The sequence below is a fragment of the Schistocerca nitens genome, chromosome 4 (genome assembly GCF_023898315.1).
Source record: "Schistocerca nitens isolate TAMUIC-IGC-003100 chromosome 4, iqSchNite1.1, whole genome shotgun sequence".
Lineage (NCBI taxonomy): Eukaryota > Metazoa > Arthropoda > Insecta > Orthoptera > Acrididae > Schistocerca > Schistocerca nitens.
The window spans coordinates 634,694,925-634,715,008 of NC_064617.1; the positions used below are offsets into that span (position 1 = coordinate 634,694,925).

At 37.8% G+C, this 20,084-nt stretch overlaps 1 protein-coding gene across 2 annotated transcripts in view; it reads left to right on the forward strand.

Moving 5' to 3' along the window:
- Positions 1-20,084, forward strand: part of LOC126251397 (structural maintenance of chromosomes protein 1A) — a 191,919-nt gene that overhangs the window by 170,766 nt on the left and 1,069 nt on the right. For both annotated transcript variants that reach the window (XM_049951796.1, XM_049951797.1), the window contains exons 20-23: positions 4,563-4,707; positions 11,030-11,209; positions 17,785-17,963; positions 18,082-18,259. In XM_049951796.1, the coding sequence (XP_049807753.1) occupies positions 4,563-4,707; positions 11,030-11,209; positions 17,785-17,963; positions 18,082-18,259 (682 nt within the window). The remainder of the gene's footprint in view (positions 1-4,562; positions 4,708-11,029; positions 11,210-17,784; positions 17,964-18,081; positions 18,260-20,084) is intronic.

Sequence of the window (20,084 nt, forward strand, 5' to 3'; positions counted from 1 at the left end):
GTTTTAGAAATGGTTTAACAACTGAAAATGCTATATTCTCTTTTCTCTGTGAGGTTTTCGACGGATTAAATAAAAGGTTGCGAACGCTAGGTGTTTTCTTTGATTTAACGAAGGCTTTTGACTGTGTTGACCACAAAATATTACTGCAGAAGTTGGACCATTATGGAGTAAGGGGAGTAGCTTACAATTGGTTCGCCTCTTACTTTAAGAACAGAAAGCAGAGGGTAATTCTCCGCAATATTGAGAGTGGTAGTGATGTTCAGTCCCAATGGGGCACTGTTAAGTGGGGCGTTCCCCAAGGGTCGGTGCTAGGGCCACTGCTGTTTCTTATTTATATAAATGATATGCCTTCTAGTATTACAGGTGATTCAAAAATATTTCTGTTTGCTGATGACACCAGCTTGATAGTGAAGGATCTTGTGTGTAATATTGAAACAGTAACAAATAATTTAGTTCATGAAATAAGTTCGTGGCTTGTGGAAAATAATTTGATGCTAAATCACAGTAAGACTCAGTTTTTACAGTTTCTAACTCACAATTCAACAAGAACTGACATTTTAATCAGACAGAATGGGCATGTTATAAGCGAGACGGAACAGTTCAAGTTCCTAGGCGTACGGATAGATAGTAAGCTGTTGTGGAAAGCCCATGTTCAGGATCTTGTTCAGAAACTAAATGCTGCTTTATTTACCATTAGAACAGTATCTGAAATGAGTGACACTTCAACACGAAAAGTAGTCTACTTCGCATATTTTCATACGCTTATGTCGTATGGTATTATTTTTTGGGGTAATTCTTCTGATTCAAAAAGGGTATTTTTGGCTCAAAAACGGGCTGTTCGAGCTATATGTGGTGTAAGTTCGAGAACCTCTTGTCGACCCCTATTCAAAAATCTGGGAATTCTGACATTGCCCTCACAGTATATATTTTCTTTAATGTCGTTTGTTGTTAGCAATATTAGCCTATTCCCAAGAGTTAGCAGCTTTCACTCAGTTAATACTAGGCAGAAATCAAATCTGCATGTAGAATGCAGTTCCCTGACTCTTGTGCAGAAAGGAGTGCAGTATTCTGCTGCATCCATTTTCAATAAGCTATCACAAGAACTCAAAAATCTTAGCAGTAGCCCAAACTCTTTTAAGTCTAAACTGAAGAGTTTCCTCATGGCTCACTCCTTCTATTCTGTCGAGGAGCTCCTGGAAGAGCTAAAAAATTAAGCAATTTCCAGTGTTACATTGTTGATAGTCTTCATTTAAACTTATGACTTGTCACCTGAATATGTTTTTTTTTCTATATTTCATTTTATCTGTTTCTAATATCGTGTTATAATTTCATGTATTGACTCGTTCCATGACCATGGAGATTTCTCCTTAATTTGGTCCCACGGAACAATAAATAAATAAATAAAATAAAATAAATATAGTATCTTTACTATTGATTTTATATCTTCCTGCAATATTTTACAAAACCACAATTTTATTCCAGTGTATGCTCATAGGGGGTTTCTGAGTTGTTTTACCTTATCATGTCTTGAGGATTTACATGCCAAAATAAATTTTCAATGTACAGTGCAGAACTGTATACAAACCTAAAGGCATCGATGGAGATTACTTATGACAGAGAGAACTTCATTTGCACTGATTTCCTCAATACGCTTCAAGCGATTTTACAATTGTAACTGGCAGAGAAAATGCTTCAGATGATTCAGGGCTCTCCGGTATACAAAAAAAGAAATGGAGTACAATTTTGCAGGGTATCAAAGCACACTAGAAGTGAGGAACCAGGCATTGCAGTTGGGAAGTTTATCAGGGACATACGTGCAGAAAAATGAACTGCCCCTGTGAGCCTTTTCCCTGCTGTTTAGCAAAAGTACTAAGCCATTAAATTTAGAGTGGCTGGAAGCATTTGGAAATAAGCTGTGGTCTGTGAAACTAACTGTTCGTGCATAGTGATCCTCTGGGGCCTGTCCTCTATTGTAGCTGAAAGCAAGAAAAGTGTGCAATGCTTTCAAAAATTTGTGATTTGTCAAGATTCCAGCCTTATACCATTAAGTTGGAGGTTTTAGTGTGTTGCAGAGTAGCTGGCACATCCATTTTTAGCTAAGCAATCCTCAAGGCACGTGTATTGACTGTAATATTTTAGTGCCTTCTTTTTTGACCTCTGTATTTCAGACGTACTTGCTAGCGGCAAATATATAAACGATTATAGAGATGTAATTCTCTATGACAGGTAGAATAGCCATGAAAGTGCATTAATGTTGTTCATGTTTAGTGTTGTTCCTGGGTGTGGTAATGCATGTAAGGGGTATGAACAGTGTCAGATGTTGAATGATCAGTGTGAAGAACATGGAGATGCTGGTTACCCATGTGAGACAAGAGTTATCAGCACCTGATAGAGTGTGAAAAGGTATCATAGGTCTCCATTTGGAACACCCAACTGTTATATCACATAATTTATTAGATTTTTTGATTGAACTTTCCTTTGGTAAAATTACATTTAAACTCTGTTGTACCAGTCCTACTGAGTGTCTCTTGCCGTTTATCTGCCCATGTAGCTTGAGAATAGGCTACTGAGAAAATCAAACATAAATACCATCTTCTGACCGCCGCCGAAGACGAAAGAGCTGCTGGGCTCAGCTAAAGACCCACTCAAACTCAACACACCTGGTATATACAGCATTACCTGCGAATGTGGTGTACAGTACATTGGACAAACGCAGCGCTGCATCTCGAAAAGGTGCGAGGAACACACCAGGCATGTCCAACTTGGACAGATAGAGAAATCTGCTATAGCTGAACATAGCATCAAAGATAATCACGCCTTTGATTTCGAGAACACCAGGGTGCTGTGCCGAGCCGGGAGCTATTGGGACAGCGTCATTAAAGAATCAATAAAAATACGGGTCCACGAGAATCTTGTGAACAGGGACGAAGGTTATCAACTGAGTGCGGCCTGGAATCCAGCATTAGCCACAATACACCAGGAACGCACCAAGAACCGTCGAGCCCACGAGACGCGACCGGAACGCTCTGACGGAGACACGAACGGCGCACTCGCTTCCACCTCCACCCCGCCCGCTGGCGCCTCTGGACCCAGCCTCCCGCGGCCAGGTGGTGGGGGCACGCCGCAGGTATAAAGGGACTGGCATCCGCAAAGTCTCGGCACTTCGCCAGAAGATGACGAGTATGTCACTCGTCGAAACGTCGCAGTTTGAAGACACCGCCACCCGGCTGGAAGCCCGAGAACTCTTCGCCAGCTATATACGCCAGGAAAGCATACATTCACATGAGGAATGTTGTGGATATTTTACTGTGGGTTTATTGCTGGCACAATGTGATCACAAATGAGTGTGCTACATCAGATCATTTTTGTCACGTTAAAGAGGAATGGGGAGGAGGTCACAATGAAAATCTCATATTAACTTTTTAATTCAGAGAATATACATTATTATAATGGATAACATTTTGTGGTATAAAATTCATCCAGAGTATAGAGAATATTACATTGCTGTGCGCTAAGTCCGCGGCTGGCGCGCTGCCACGATTACGTAAGCCAGCGTCGAGCGCTGGGGTCAAAGTCTTAATGGCCTCTCTAAACTGAATGCTTTACAAGTGTGCATGCCCAGGATTCCCCAATTTGAAACAAGTGCTGCAAAGATGTCAGATTTCATTTGGGGAGTTCCCTGCTGTGCCAGTCAAAATCATTGCATGTCAGTCAGTGAATCAATCATGACATTCTGCGACACATATCAAGCTGATGTTATGCTTTTCAACATGAATATGTATCAAAACTTCTACAATGTGTATGTTACACAGCATGCTAACAAATTGATACAAAAATGCAAGCAAGAAGTAGCCCTTTGTGGAAGAAAGCTAAGCTAAAGTTCACCAACAAGAACTCTCTTAGTGATCATATAAATCAAAAGATTGAAAAGTTACATATCATATTGTTCAAAGCAAGGCACAAACAAGGTTCTCTGTCATCTGCAATGACCAGTGACATTTGGTGTGTATAATGTATCGAAAAAAGGTCAATTTTTAATGGATAAGTCACTGTTTAATACACTTTCTAAATAAAATAATGTTTTTAAAGAAGTGTTTTAATCAGTGCTTAAAACAAATTTTTAAAAAATCATTTTCATGCATTTTTAGCCGACTACAGGGTAAACCTCACACGCGAGGTGGAGGGGGGGAGTGTCCAAATTTTGGAAAAAAAGATCAGACTACAAAAAAATGAAACAGACTCGTGCAGTGTGGGCTCTAATTTGAGAGAAAGTTTTCAGGTAGTGCAGACCTTTGCGTACTTCATGTACTAGCTGAATGTTAGATTTTCCTCAGGAAACAAATGTGTTACCTGTAACTGCAACAGCCGAATAATACCCTGCTTTATTAACAATCTTTTTGGAACTGTTATTGTGATTTTCCAGTGTTATATGTTGACATTATTATTTTTTGAAACTGTTGTCATCAGTAGAGTTTTCTACTGACATATAGGAAATTATTTATGTTTGATGTTACTTATGGAAAAAGAAATGTCAGAACCTCATTATTTCCATTTGTTTTTAGAATTGTGATTGATTACGGACAACTACCAGACAATCTGAAGGAACTAGATGATGCAGACGATGTAAAAAAAATGGATAATAAATTAAGTAAAGCAATAAACGACCTGCAAAACACCATTCAGCGAATACAGGCACCAAATATGCGGGTATGTCTTTTGTTTTATTCTTCTTGAGCATCCTATTTATTGTGTTCATTGTTTACTGGAACGACTATATTTGTTTTTCCAAATAATGAAAACTGTCAGAATTAATGTAATATTATTTGTATGTCAAACGCATCCATCAGTTTACCAACTTAGAAGACAATGGTAGTTGCAAATATGTCATATTAATAATTATATATTTAACATAAACTGCTTTTTGATGGTGTAATTGTAGTTCTGTGTTCTGGGCCTAGGTGGGCCATTCAGGCCCAGACAACCACCGTCTCATACTCTGCCGATAAGGAATATCCTTCAGGCCCCTATATACCAGTCTTGTTGTGAGCATGAAGATAATAGTAATAACAGCCCGTTTGGGTCATATAGACAGTCATTCTTCCCATGGTCCATCCGTAAGTGTGGTGAGAAGTAACTGTCTTACACACTGATGGGAAAAAAATTACAACATTAAGGAGGAGTTGTATGGCATAAACAAAAGTTGGTAGGTGTGTTTCTACATCTGAAAGATCGTGTCTATTCAAATTTTGCATCAGTTGCATAAGAGTGGCACTAGTAGCACCTCTATGAGGACATGAATCAGGTTCGCTATAAATACCTACTGTAATTTCATGAGCATTAGTTACCTTTGAGAATGGACGTGGTGAGTTGATGTTAGTTAAGAATGCCTTTAAGGCGACAAAGATTCCATTATCAGTGGCTCATTGAATTTGAACAAGGTTGTGTAGCAGGGCTATGAGAAATTGGATGTTCCTTCCCGTCTGTGATATTGCAGAAATACTTAATTGCTAGCAGCGATGGTCACACCACTGTACAGTCGCTAGAAGACAGGGCTCTGGATGGCGATGAGACACTACCAAGAGGGCTGACCATCCTGTTTGGTCTATGGCTTTGGCACATCATGCTGCTTGTGCAACAGCAATTGACACCACAGTGGTGCAACAAACTGCTACAAATTGGTTACAAGGCAGTTCCGAGCCAGATGCCCTGTTGTGTGCATTCTACTGACCCCAAGCCACTGCCATTTGTGACTTTAGTGGTGTCAAGTGAAAGCTCATTGGGGGTAGGGTGGAGATCTGTTGTCTTTTCTGATGAAAGCTGGTTGTGCATCAGTGCCAGTGATGGCTGTGTTTTGGTTAGGGAAAGGCCAGTTGAGGATCTGCAACCAACATGTCTGCATGTTAGACACACTGGACCTATACTTGGAGTTATGGTCTGGAGTGCAATTTCGTATTACAGCGGGAGTGCTCTCTTGTTATCCCATACTTCCTGACTGCAAATTTGTACATCAGTACATGCTCTACAGTGTGTTGACATGTTGTCTTGGTCTGCTCAATCACCAGATCTGTCTCCATTCGAGCATGTATGGGACATCATTGGGAAGTAACTCCAGTGTCATCCACAAACAGAATTAACCTTCCCTATATTGACTGACCAAGTGCAACATGCATGGAACTCCATCCCACAAGCTGATATCCGGCTCCTGTACAACAAAATGCATGCACGTTTGCATGCTTGCATTCAACATTCTGGTGGTTACACATGTTACTAATGTATCAGAATTTAATATTTGCAATGGCTTATCTCATATTAACATTAACCTGTGAGCTTACAATTTTTATCAGTTAAATTTATTTCCAAAATTTCATTACTATACACTAATTATTTTCTGGTGTTGCAATTTTTTCTGTCATTGTATATTCTGTTGATTTCCAGTTTGCAGATGTAGATTTAGAGAAGACATTGTGTGCTTTATTATGAGAAATTATTTTTTGTTTTTAATTTGTCAAAACAAACCACGTTACTTAATAAAAAACTTTAACTGTGTGTACATTAAATGAGTCACGTGCTGCTGTGTGATCACTATTAGATGAGACCTCACATCTCTAGGAGAATATTACAAAGTGAAAGATGCACTGAAATCGTTATTCATTAAAAACTAGCCCACTATGTCAATGGGAACCCAAATAATCAGCCCATTCACTGCTGCAGATGTGTATACATGTCTTGTTACACCGTACCCCAGGTGCTATGGATGTGTGACGTACACTATTTGGATTTTCCTACGGTTCTATGGATGTCTGTATGCATCATGAGTTGCCAACCTCGTACTGCTGCAAATGAGTTATTCCATTCCTCTGTGAATATAAGAGTGTTCACTATTTGTCATACAAAATGTGTGCCCCTCATTGCACACTATGGTATTATGCAGAGATCATCATTTCAGTATCTTGAATCACTTATAAGAAATGACAATTGTTGTGACCACATGGTTCATGAAGCAAAAGGACACAAATGGGCACATCGTGCACGACCCTCCATTTGATATAAAATCCAATGACTCAAGAATGAAATGAGAGATAGTTGTGCTCTCAATTTTAAATAAAATTTAGATATCTTATCTACATTTCATTCGCTGCAATGTTTAGGGTAAAATCAACCATACACAAAATTTACTCAGTGCTTTTCTACGTCTGAAATTCTTTAAAATTACATTTGATGTTTTACTTAATTTGAGGCAGGGCACTAAGTCCGACAGATAATAAAAAGAAATTCAGTTCTTTATTAAGTGAAGATATCAGACTGTAAGATGTGAAAAAATCAAGTTTTTTTCACCTAATAGTGTTCGAAAAATAGGGTGATAAATATGTTGTATCGGCTGGAATGCTGTGTCTCAGCATTGTCACCAGCATTTATCGAGCAGTACAGCTATAACAAAAGTTGCCCTCAGCACAGACTGCAGAGAGCACATCTGTAGCAGCGAAAAGGTTAACAGACTCCTTGAAATCACCATAAACCTGAGTACAACGGATGTAGCTCCTGCAGTGGCTGATATCCATCGCCATAATAAAGCTCTATGCTTTGTTGTTAATTGTTTGTTCAATGAAGACTAGCAATGTATTCTCAGAATCTGAAAATGGCACACAATCTGTCACCATAATTTGAATGAAGGTGAAAAACAGTCAAAATGTTCGAAAAGATCATGATAATACACAAAGATAGAATCGTCGAAGGTTGCAAATATCGTGGGCAAATCAGCTGTCATTTTCAAGTTATAAGTGAGCTTCCATGGCAAGATATTGCAGTCATGTCTGTATGTACCACAACATTGCCCTCACGCTGCCACTGAACACATGCCCAGTGGGCCGCTTGTTGACAGGTGACAGTTAGATGACAACACTTGCTGCAGGCCCAGCAGTTTGCTGCACGATGCAGGTGTCACCTTCTGTTATGCTCATTGCCGTAGTCCAGACAGAACTGGAGAGCATTTGATGTGCATGACACACATTGCAACACCAAGGAAGGAGGGCATTTCTGACCCAAGCGAAAGTTACAAAAAAAAGTCATGCAACAATGCGGAGGGAGGAAGAATCATCACCATAATGAAGTATCTTAAGAGACACCAGCGATCTTGACATCCATGAACTTGGTTGAAACTTAGGTATAGAAATAGAAGATAATGAGTCAGAATCATTTGATTGGTACTTGCAAAAGTAACTATATTCCGAGCTGGGCGAGGCACAGAAAGAGATCGCAATGTTGCTGGTTCAGAGCAACAGTTGTGGTAAGCATGTAGAGGGGCTTTATGCTTGAAAAAAGCATGTATCCTGCAAATTATGTATGAGGGTCATTCAATAATTAGAGACACAAATTGGTCTGGAGAAAAAAGTGTTTATTTTTACAAAACAATACTTTTTCTATTTTTCAACATTATCTTCTTGAACATTTATGCACTTGTTCCAATGGGCAACAAGCTTTTTTAATCTGGCTGCAAAGAACTCTTTATCTTGATGTTTGAACTAATTTCCCACAAACTTTTTCACATCCTCGTTGTCTTGGAATCTCTTCCCACATAATGCCTCCCTCAGTGCACCAAGCAAATGGAAATCATTAGGTGCTAAATCAGGACTGTAAGGGGGATGAGGCAGTACTTCCCAGCCCATTTTGTCAATGGTTTCACGGGTTAGTAGAGCAGTATTAGGATGTGTGTTGTCTTGCTGGAGAATCACACCTCTCCTCTGAGATCCACGACATCTCTCTCTCTCTCTCATGGCTGGCTTCACCTTGTTTAACAGCAAATCAGAGTAGTATTTGCTGTTCATTGTATGCTGCTCTTCGAGATAATCACAAAAAAATGGACCTTCAGCGTCCCAAAACACCGTCAACATGACTTTTCCTGTTGATGCTTGGGCTTTGAATTTTTTCTTAACAGGTGAGTTGGTGTGCTTCCACTCCATGCTTTGTCTTTTTGATTCTGGCTCATAATAGTGGACCCAAGTGTCATCGCGAATTAAAATTTTTTTGTTGGGAAAGTGCTCATGTTCTCTTTCATAGTGTTCCTTTAGCTCTGTGCACACTCTCTACCCTGTTTCCTTGTGTAGCCGCGTCAACTCCTTTGAGACCCATCTTGCACAGGTTTTGTGGTACTTCAGCTTCTTACAGACAATGTTATGAACTGTGCCCGTACTAACTTGAATCTTATCCACTATCATTTCCACAGTCACACAGCGGTCAGCACAAATAATGTCATCAATTCGACTTGTCGAGTGAGGGAGTTGAAACTGCAACTGGTTGGACAGAACAGTGTTTGTCAGTCACTGTGTTGTGACCATTTTTGAACTGCTCTACCCACTTGTAAAAATTTGCACGATTTGTACAACCTTCACCGTAAACTTTAGACATTCTACAGTACATATTCACCAGTTTCTCACCTTCAGCAAGTAAAAAACGATTAACAGAACATTGTTCAACTAATGTAGGCATTTCAGGTGGACTTGCCATCTTGAAATGTATTTTTGAGGCTATAAGCAAAACAATGTTGATACATCAGCTGATCAGGTCTCGTCCCATGATCCCAACTTAGAGCCATAATAGTACCAAAGTTGCCCTACTAACAGTTTTTTCCCTAGACCAGTTTGTCTCGTTAATTATTGAATGATCCTCATATCTCACTTGCTTGTGTAAAATTTGCTGCTTACCAGCATCACAGCTTGAAACAAATGGAATAAAAATCAATTAAATGGTTTGCTGCAATCACATTGAATGTTCGCACTCGCTACGACATTCACGACAGAGCACTCAGAGCATTACTGAACACTCACTGGCGGTTGGAGAATATGTGACATCATGTGCGGTGAATGAGTCTAACCTTGACCTTCGCTGTTCATGGCTCCAACTGTAAAAACTTGGGAAATTTGAGTGTTGTTTGTAGAAACCTGCTAAGCTTCCAAAACAACCTTGAAAGATATAGCAGTTAATTACTTCACCAAGACTAGGATGATATTTAGCTAAAGCTTTTATGGCACCATTCCTGTCAGGGATAAGGCACGCAGTCACTTCCTGCAGCAGTGAATTCCACATATGAGATTTAATAGTTCTGAGACATGAAATTGCATTTGAGTGTGGGCCCCAGCAAGACAGCATCCTAAGCTGCATATGACTGTTCATATTGTTTATGACACTAATTAAGCTGGAGCCTAGCCACAAGAAGATGCATCTGCTGACTGTAACAGAGCACAGAGATCGTCGAAAGAAAATTCACAAGGATCCGAGAGTGATTTCAGTTTCTGTACCACTTTGTTCATATAAATAACTACTGTATGAGAAAAACATAGCACTTTGCTGCCTACCCAAAATGTTATAAGCAAAATACTGGAATTCAAAAAATGAAGGTAGAATTCCCAGACCTCCAATGACTCTTGGAATGCAGCAACGGCAGTAGTGGCGTAGCTATGGCTACCAGCTAATGTGTTTGTTGCTTCTAAGTCGTGAGGTGGAGAGGACTGGCCTGCTGCTCTTTGTGCCATTCATTTATGTATGTATGTCTTGCTTTCCATCAATACCCACTAATGTAAGAAAGATATAGTACAAGGGATCCTCACACTTATTTCAACCATTAGACTGTTTAAATGTTGTAACGACCATTGTCTTTTGAGTGTATAAACCTGAATTTTTTTGTCCTTTGGGAATGGAGAGCGCATTTTCCAGATTCTGTTAATATATTATGTTTCTTCATGATCATTAAACGTAACACACTTTATGTGTGTCCTTCCACTTTCTCTTTGTCCCCAAAACTGTTTGAAATGTTACTTTCAAATCAGATTCCCATGCCCATGGGATCATATTCATTTAGTTATTAAAGATGATGTTTCAGAACATAAATCAGTGTTACAGGATTGTTATATTAGCAATGACATGAACCTTTCCTCTCCTTTCTGATGTATCTGAATTATTCCCCTCTTATTTTGACTAGCATCAGTATTCTGTATTTCCTTCCTCTCTTGATGTATAGCGTTTTTTTTAATTACAGGCTATGCAGAAATTGGAAATGGCAAGAGAAAAACTCCATGAAACAAACGAGGAGTTTGAAAACTCAAGGAGGCATGCTTTTAAAGCAAAACAGAAGTTTGAACGCGTCAAAAAGGAACGGCATGATCGCTTCATGAACTGCTTTGAACATGTAGCTAATGAAATTGATAACATCTATAAGGTAAGTTCATTTCGAATTTGGTAACCTTTTCATCCAGGGAAGAAAGACGAAAGTTCAACTGGGCCAAGTCATAAGCAATTTAGTCCTCCCCCCCCCCCCCCCTTCCCCCAACCCCCACTCCTCTCCTGATTCAGCTTACAAACTTCTAAATTAGTGAAAACAATGTGTAAAAACAGTGGATGTGATCATTACAACCAGTGAAATATGCCCACAAATCTTATGGGCGCATGCAATAGTTACACTTCATTTTGGAGACGCTGCCTTGTCTTGGTCTGGTAGGTTCCTTGTATCTGTACAGAGTATTTATTTTCAGTGCTTCTAAATATTTGTTTGACTGGTAGGTGGCAGAGTAGTCATATTAATCCTTTCCACTGTAAAAACTATTTCTACACAAATCATGAAAGCCATCTTCTTTAATCAGTTATTCATTTTCAGATTCAGTATATGTATAGGGTTGTTTTAACATTAATGCATTAAGATTTTATTATGTCATCTTACACAGTAATATTAGGTCTTCTGAATACAGGGATATTGTTGTCAAGACAGCAAAACTTCTTATACCAAAAATATTCATTTTACATGAAAGAAAAAAAACTTTTCTAATACAGTTTTTATTTAATACAAGTTATACAACTCTGAAAGAGAGATTGAGTTGTAGACTTAAGTAACAATATTTGCTGCACATATTATTCAGCAGTTCAGTGGTGTTAATGACTGTATTTAATAAGACAAGAGGTTTTGTAGTAAAATATTGTTAACATACAAGAAGTTAAGAGTTTTTGCATTCATATAGTTTTTAATGTTACTAATGAAACTGAGCATTTAAACTCAAAACAAATTTAATTTGAATTAAAATTCTTTGTGATTTCCTTCAATTTGCTTGAACGTATTTGTAAAGATGATCTTCATACAAAAGACTGATAATCTCTTGGATTTTAGACACATGATGTTTTTGTACTGAAATTGCAGCTGGTCAAGCATACAGATTTTTTATATTTATATTGGTTGTGTTGAGGGTATCTAGGAAGTAATTTCCAATCCTCTTTCAAATCAACTTTATGTTCAATACATACCAGTGAATTATATCTTAGAGCTGGTTTGTAAGTAACACATGAGTCTCCTACTTTCTTACAAGAACAAATTGATTTACTGTACAGAATTCCATAGAAGTCTTCAAAAAAGTCATGTAATATGTACTTTGCTTTGTACTTGTCCTCTTTTCCGCATATTGCTTCGTATATCGCATCGACATAATTAGCTGGAGATTAGAGCATCCTGTTTCTCTTTCTGTATTCAATTATGGATTGCATATTATTGCATTTAATTTCTGTGTGTCCTTCATGTAAATATTTTCAAATGATTGTCATACCATTTGCTTGCTGTCCTGTTGTAGCACATTTCAGAGAACAACATTTTGGTTCTCAGCACACCACCATTCACTGTAATATATTTTAGTTTTGTTATAGTCTCTTAATTTCTGTCTAAAAAAAGTGTAGTGAGAGTTTCAAATACATTATCGTATAGCTTGTCACCCTTAATGCCAAATATAACATACCGCTAAATTGTTGGTAGTGAAATTGTGGTGTACCAACTTTCGTTTAAAATAAAGACAACTGGCCTGGGATGCAAGCAGTAACTACATTGTTGCACATCCGTGGTAGATACACATTATTTCCCTGCTTCAGCTGCCTCCTTTTTATCTTTTGACTTCCGCCTTGCCCTTTCTTTCTTCATGTAGTTAGCATTGCACTGACAAAGTGTAATACTATGTGGGAAAGAAAGAGGGGGGGGGGGACGGAAATCACATTCATCTTTTTGTAGATGATTTAAAGCAATGTTATTTCTTTTCCAAATAAATCTTTTCCAGCAATTGATTCAACATTACTGCTAATACTGTCTCTTTTGAACACTCTGCACAATTCACTAAATGACAAAAATGTGGCGCCAAACAAAGCTTGGAAGTAGGGGCTCAGCAATGATTGCATGGCAGTTTGGTAATTTTATCTAAAAATTAATGAACATTTTCCTTCAGTGTATTTCTGTTCCCCTCCTGTTTCAAAATAATTATCCTCTTTACTCTGTTTAACCCACCTGCTGGTTGACCATTCACCAATTCCTTAAGTTGAAACGAACATTTCATTTCACACAGGTAACACATCATCTTGTACTTTTAAATTACACTGAAGAATATATTGCCTTCTTGATTCTCCTACTTTGAATTTTTTTGTTTAACTTTTTTCCTATGAACTTAGGGTAGCAACATACACTTTCCATTGTTCCTAGGTCATATTTGACAGACTGTATTAAATATTTGACTATATGTGGTTCTTCTCAGATGTTGAACATGTTGATTTCAGTGACCATTATGAACACATTTTCCTAGATTCTCTTGTTATTTAGTTGTGCTTCTTACCCACAGTACTTGTATATTCTTTGCCTTTCATTCTACAATTTTAGCTTCATTTCTTTATTTATACAGGAGGATTCTCTCTACCACCTTAGCACACTTTTTTGTTACTTCATTAGATTCAGTCATCATTTCTGACTTCACAGTGTTATTCAGGGCGTTTATTTGTTCAGCCTGGCTTTTCCTTTGGTTCTGATTACCTAATACCACTCCAGCCACAGTTGATTGTAAATTGTCATTTTTTTTTTCTATTTTCTGCTGTCTTATGTGTTATTCTTTTTTGTACATTTTGAGATGATTCTTCTTCCAGTTTTCTTGTTGGGTTCAGATCGTCCGCCCCTGAGCCTTCAGATTCCTCTGCTGTAGTAGGCCGATAACATGTAATCTATTAAATCACTGCCTTCTGAATTACTTTGATGTTGTTACGGTCTTCAGTCCAAAGACTAGTTTGATGCAAGTCTCCAGGCTACTCCTCATCTCTGAATAGCTACTGCAACCTACATCATTCTGAATCTACTTGCCATATTCATCTCTTGGTCACACTCTACAATTTTACCCCCCCCCCCCCCCCCCCCCCCACACACACACACACAGTTATCTCCAATGTTAAATTGGTGACACCTTGATGTCTTAGGATGTGTCCTACCTACCGGTCGTTTCTTCTAGTCAGGTTTAGCCACATAGCCACAGATTTCTTTTTTCCCCCAATTCTACTCAGTACCTCCTCATTGACTATGTGATCTACTTATCTTGAACATTCTTCTGTAGCTCCACATTTCAAAAGCTTCTATTCTCTTTTTATCTAAACTGTTTATCATTCATGTTTCACATCCACACTCTAGACAAATACCTTCAGAAAAATTTCCTAACACTTACATTTATATTCGACGTTAACAAATTTCTCTTCTTCAGAAATGCTTTTTTTGCCATTGCCAATGTACATTTTATATCCTCTCTTCTTCTTCAGCCATCATAACTCATTTTGCTGCCCAAATAGCAAAACTTATCTACTACTTTCAGTGTCTCGCTTTCTAATCCGATTCCCTAGCATCACCTGATTTAATTCAACTACATCCCATTATCCTTGTTTTGCTTTTTTTTAATGTTCATCTTATATCTGCCCTTCAAGACACTGTCCATTCCTTTCAACTGCTCTTCCAATTCCTTTGCAGTTTTTGACAGAATTACATCATTGGCAAACCTCAAAAAAAAATTCTTTTTCCCCCTGAACTTAAATACCTGCTCCAGATTTTTCTTTGGTTTCCTTTACTGCTTGTTCAGTATACAGCTTGAATAACATAACAGAAAGTGTACAATGCTGACTCACTCGCTATAAATGCCGGTTTATCATTCCTTAGTCTATCATCTAAGATAAGTCAGGGTCAGTATTGCCTCACATGTTGCTGCATTGCTCCAGAATCCAAATTGATCTTCCTCGAACTTGGCTTCTACCAGTTTTTCCGTTCTTCTTCTGTGTAGAATTTGTGTTAATATTTTGCAACCATGGCTTATGATAAAAATGATAGTCTGGGTAATTTTCACACCTGTCAGCAACTGCTTTCTTTGGAATTGGAATTATTAAATTCTTCTAGAAGTATGAGAGTATTCTGTCCGTCTCATACATCTTGCACATGAGATGGAAGAGTTTTGTCATGGCTGGCTCTTCCAAGGCTTTCAGTAGTTCTGCTGGAATATTGTCTACTCCTTGGGCCTTGTTTCAACATAGATCTTTCGGGGCCCTGCCACGTTCTTCTCCAAATATCATAACGCCCATCTCTGAATTACTTACATTTCTGTAAGTAGATACTGAAGATTTGTTTGCTGGAGAGATTGGTGCGTGTGGTACACTTAGAACTTCCAATCAGAAAAATATGTCAGATATGACATCACTGCATTCTGAATTACGTACATTTAACTTGCAAATAGGCACAATGAAGAGACTGTTACACACTAAGCTTTCACCCAAAGCCTTCTTCATAGAAGAAAGGAAAACACACACATTCACCCAAGCAGATGCACACGACTGCTATCTCCAGCTGTTTTAGCGGGACTGCTCGGCAGTCCGGCTAAAACACCCAGGGATAGTAGTCATGTTGCATGAGGTGTGTGTGTGGTTTTTTTTTTTTTTTTTTTTTTTTTTTTGAAGAAGGCTTTGACTGAAAGCTTAGTGTTTAACAGTCTTTTCGTTGTTCACGTCTGCATCTCAACATGTCACCTTTACGCTAAGTAGCAGTCTGTCCTTTTCGTAATTGTTGATATTCCAACCTGAACTTCCCATTGTTACTTTTAAGTTATTAGACAATAAAGGTTCATTTGATGGTGAGAATGATGCTGGCAGTACACTTGAAACTTCTGAGCAGGAGTCTACTTCCCTTTTTGTAATTATTTACTTGCATTTGAGTCCCTTGCCGTATCAAGAGAAACCTCCATAAAATTCACTGATTGTATGTAAAGTTTATATACTATGTATTTCTGAGTGACTTCGTTAATTATTATGGCCTATAGCATGATATTACTGTCTATATACACAGAAAAGTATCAATAAAATGAAAGCTATGCGTTTGGTGAAAGGATGACACAATTCAATCTAAGCTGTTATTCTTGTTGGTGAATTTTGTTTTATAAGAGCTCTACATTTGGATAGGTCTGTTACTGAAATTAGCGTGTTTCAGTATTTGTGTACTTACAATTTTTGAATAGTATATTTAACCTTCTGCACACATTAACTAACCACATGAACAATTAATCATTCCACTATAACACTGCTAAATTATACAAAGAATTTTATAAATATTTACCGACAAGCTCTAAATAATTGTTAAATTGGCACAACAGTGAAAGGACTGTCTGTGGTAAATATCCAAGCATAAACATTCTTCTGAAATATGAGGTTTTGTGCCCTAAGATTTGAATGTTACAAGATCCAAGGTTTTGTTGCTTTTCGCACAACACATTTCTTAACTTGTAGAAACATGTAACTCAAAATTGGCAGTTTCCAAGTTACAAGATTTTGCTATGTTAATGACAAAATGTGATGGGTGTACCAGCATCTGGTGTTAGTTTTCCTGGTGAATTTCATGTATGCATCCTGGTGTAGCACGATAGAATTACATCAAAATTATGTTTAGAGGGCAGTTATTCGTGCACTGGCTTACAATTTGCTTTGATTTTTGTTCTATTTAAAGTTCAAAAATAAACTTTAATCTGTAACACACTAAATCCTAACACCAGGGAAGGAAAGTGAAGTACATAAATATTTTATTATTTTATCCATCTTCAGCAACTATAAAATAGTCAGCCACTGGTTGCTGATGATTTCGATATATACATAAATACCATGATATATCCATATTTCATTGCCAGTCACTTTATAACAGTATCGCTGTTGACAGAACAATAAAAGATTTTTTTTTTTTTAATCACTGTGGTATTGTGTCCTATATCTTGTTTTCTGTAACAGCACAAATAATAGCAGTAATATACCAAAGATAGAACAAATTACACAACTACTACAAAAAGTTGTCTGAAATAAAATTCTATTCAGATAGGTTGTGCTTACCAGTCAGGGGCTGCCAACAGTCCACTCTAGTAAGACATATTTTATGGCCTTTGACTTGGGATTCCCAATGGCTTTTTTGTTTACTCTAAATAGTCAATTTCTTTAAACTCTTTCCTCTCTCTTGCTGGGCGAAAGGAACCTACCATTCGAAAAGACACACATTTTCTCTTTTTTCCTTCAGTACTGTATGTGCACTGCCTGGCTGTCAAGGCAAATTTCTGTCTTTATTTGATTTAAGTGAAAGAAATTATACTGGAAACATTAGTTTTGAAAAAATTCTATCAATGTTTGTCAAAGAAGAGGAATGTTTGTTAATCTAGCATAGGGCTGCATTTTTTTGGCAGCTTATAACAATTACCCCTCTTCTGTCACAAATATTGTTAGAGTGTCTCATATTTTTATGGCAAATCTTTAACAGATTTGTGGAATCGTCCATTCATTCTCAACATCATTAGAGTTAGAAACAAATTCCTGTAAAGTACTTGTAATACCTGTACACAAAGTGTTCTTGTTTTTGGGCCAAAGATTAAAGCCTTGATAAGTACGCCTTGCATGCTGTCATTTTCATGTGTGTAATTTAATGATTTTTTTTTTCCTCCTTCCCAACAGTCTCTTGCAAAGAATCAGTCGGCTCAAGCATTTCTTGGTCCAGAGAATCCTGAAGAGCCTTATCTTGATGGAATTAATTACAATTGTGTAGCACCTGGAAAGCGCTTCCAGCCAATGTCAAATCTTTCAGGAGGAGAGAAAACTGTTGCAGCTTTAGCTCTGCTTTTTGCAATACACAGGTTGGTGTGTATTGTAGTTAATAACAGACAAGTGTATCTTAAACAATGGTATTTTTTATTTTTGTCACTGATAATTCAAGCCCCGAGTATTATGTTCCAAAATACATTTCATTTGCAGTTACCAGCCGTCACCATTTTTTGTGCTGGACGAAATTGATGCTGCACTTGATAACACAAACATTGGGAAAGTGGCAAGTTATATCAGAGATAAAACATCATCTCTGCAAACAATAGTTATTTCCCTAAAAGAAGAATTTTATAGCCATGCAGATGCTCTTATAGGGATATGTCCAGATGTAAGTTATTTCCAGCAGCAATTTTTATATAAGCAGCAATGTTAGAAACTTCAGAGCTCACAAATGAAAGGGTTTGTAATGTTGAGCAACACAGTTGCCCTTGTAGTTTGATAGCAGACAGATTAATTATAAATAGTGTAGTGTTTGACAAATTGACGGTTATTGTTATGCTTTCAGATACAGATCAGTTGATATTTGTTTCCTAATGTCCTTGCAACAGGTAGGTTCTCAGAAACTCGGGCCTCAGTGTCCTGTGTCTCATTTCCACCCTTTCCGAAGTTATCCATCATTATTTCCCAAGGAAGGAATTAAACCTAACAAAAGCATTTTTCTCTTTCAGATATGTCTACTGACAGTACTCAAATCTTGCCTCCTGGCCAACCATTCTGTTTCGTTGTAATTTTACCATGTGTTTTTTAAACATTTTTACTTCATTTAAGTGTCTGTGAAGTCTCTACAGTCAAGCCTCAAAATTGACAACAAGCTAATATGCTGAGAAGTTTCTATGTCTATCATGGACAACAGTTAAATGGGTTTGGAACACCTCTGTAAAGTTCTAGACAGTTACCGGTGATTTTGGGAGCCATAGTGCCTAAAGTGTCTTTAGTGTACTGACACATGCCTAGTGAAGCATGCTTAGAATAAGTGCAAAGACCCAGATAGTCACTGAAATACTAAGTTGTGTGTAATTTGTGAAGTAAGGGCCCAAAGAAGTTATTTTATTGTAAGTTTTGAAAATTTTATTCAGGTCACACTTGTATATTTTGAACTATAGGCATATTGTTAAGCTGGAGAATATTGTATATCCACACATAATAAGTGTGTTTCCATGAACTGTAAAGATAGATGCATAACCAGGTTATAAATTGAAAGAATATTGTCTACCCCCAGATAGTAAGCGTGTGTACATAAACAGTGAAGATGGATGTATAACAAGGTTTATCAAGATCATCTGAATGGTTTCAAGTATGGAAGCATTTTGCAAACCGTAATGGTGCCACTAGCAGAATTTCATTCTTCAAAGAACGATTGAAAGTGTTCATTGTCAGCAGTTTTTGATAGGAGGTGCCAATGCGCACCTGTTCAGCAAAGCTGAAAATAGAGCTTACATGAGTAGCAAATCAGTAAACTGTGGTAATTTACTTCTGACACGGTCATGATTCTTTCCACCAATAGACATTTGTTAGTTTTTGAGCAGTGTTTCAAACAGGAATTATTCAATGTGTTTAAGGTACATTTTGATATTCATTTGTAAGTACTGTTTTGGGGATATGCTGCACGAATTTGTTAGTTATACTGCTTTAAACTGTCATTGTGATGATTATGCAATACTCCTGTACAGTACTTGAACCGTAGTACACCACACAGCAGTTATTTACCCATTCTACTTAAGTCGGTAGGCTGGAGTTCTTGTTAGCAAATTACTTCATTTTCAGTCTCAGTCTCACAACAGATGATGCCTCTTGTGATGCCATCATGAGCGAGGTCCATCTAGAGACTTCAGACAAGAGACAGGTTAAAATATACATCCAAGCTCAACGTCCTCTTCTTCAGCATTGTTCGTTAGTGTTCAAGGAATCTTCCGTCTGGTGTATCCCTTGGAGCTATGGTTGGCAATGAGGTCTCTCTGCACTTGGTCTGACATCACAACTTTGGCTCTTCACCCCATAACCGCTCGTTGCCCAACTAATACCTCAAATGAAATGTGCACAAAGTCAAGCAGAGCCAAGTATCTTCAATACATAAGTGAAGCATGGGTATGCAGAATAACATCATATACACGTTTACTCACTCATACATGTCATAAAGGGAGCAGAGATTTTAT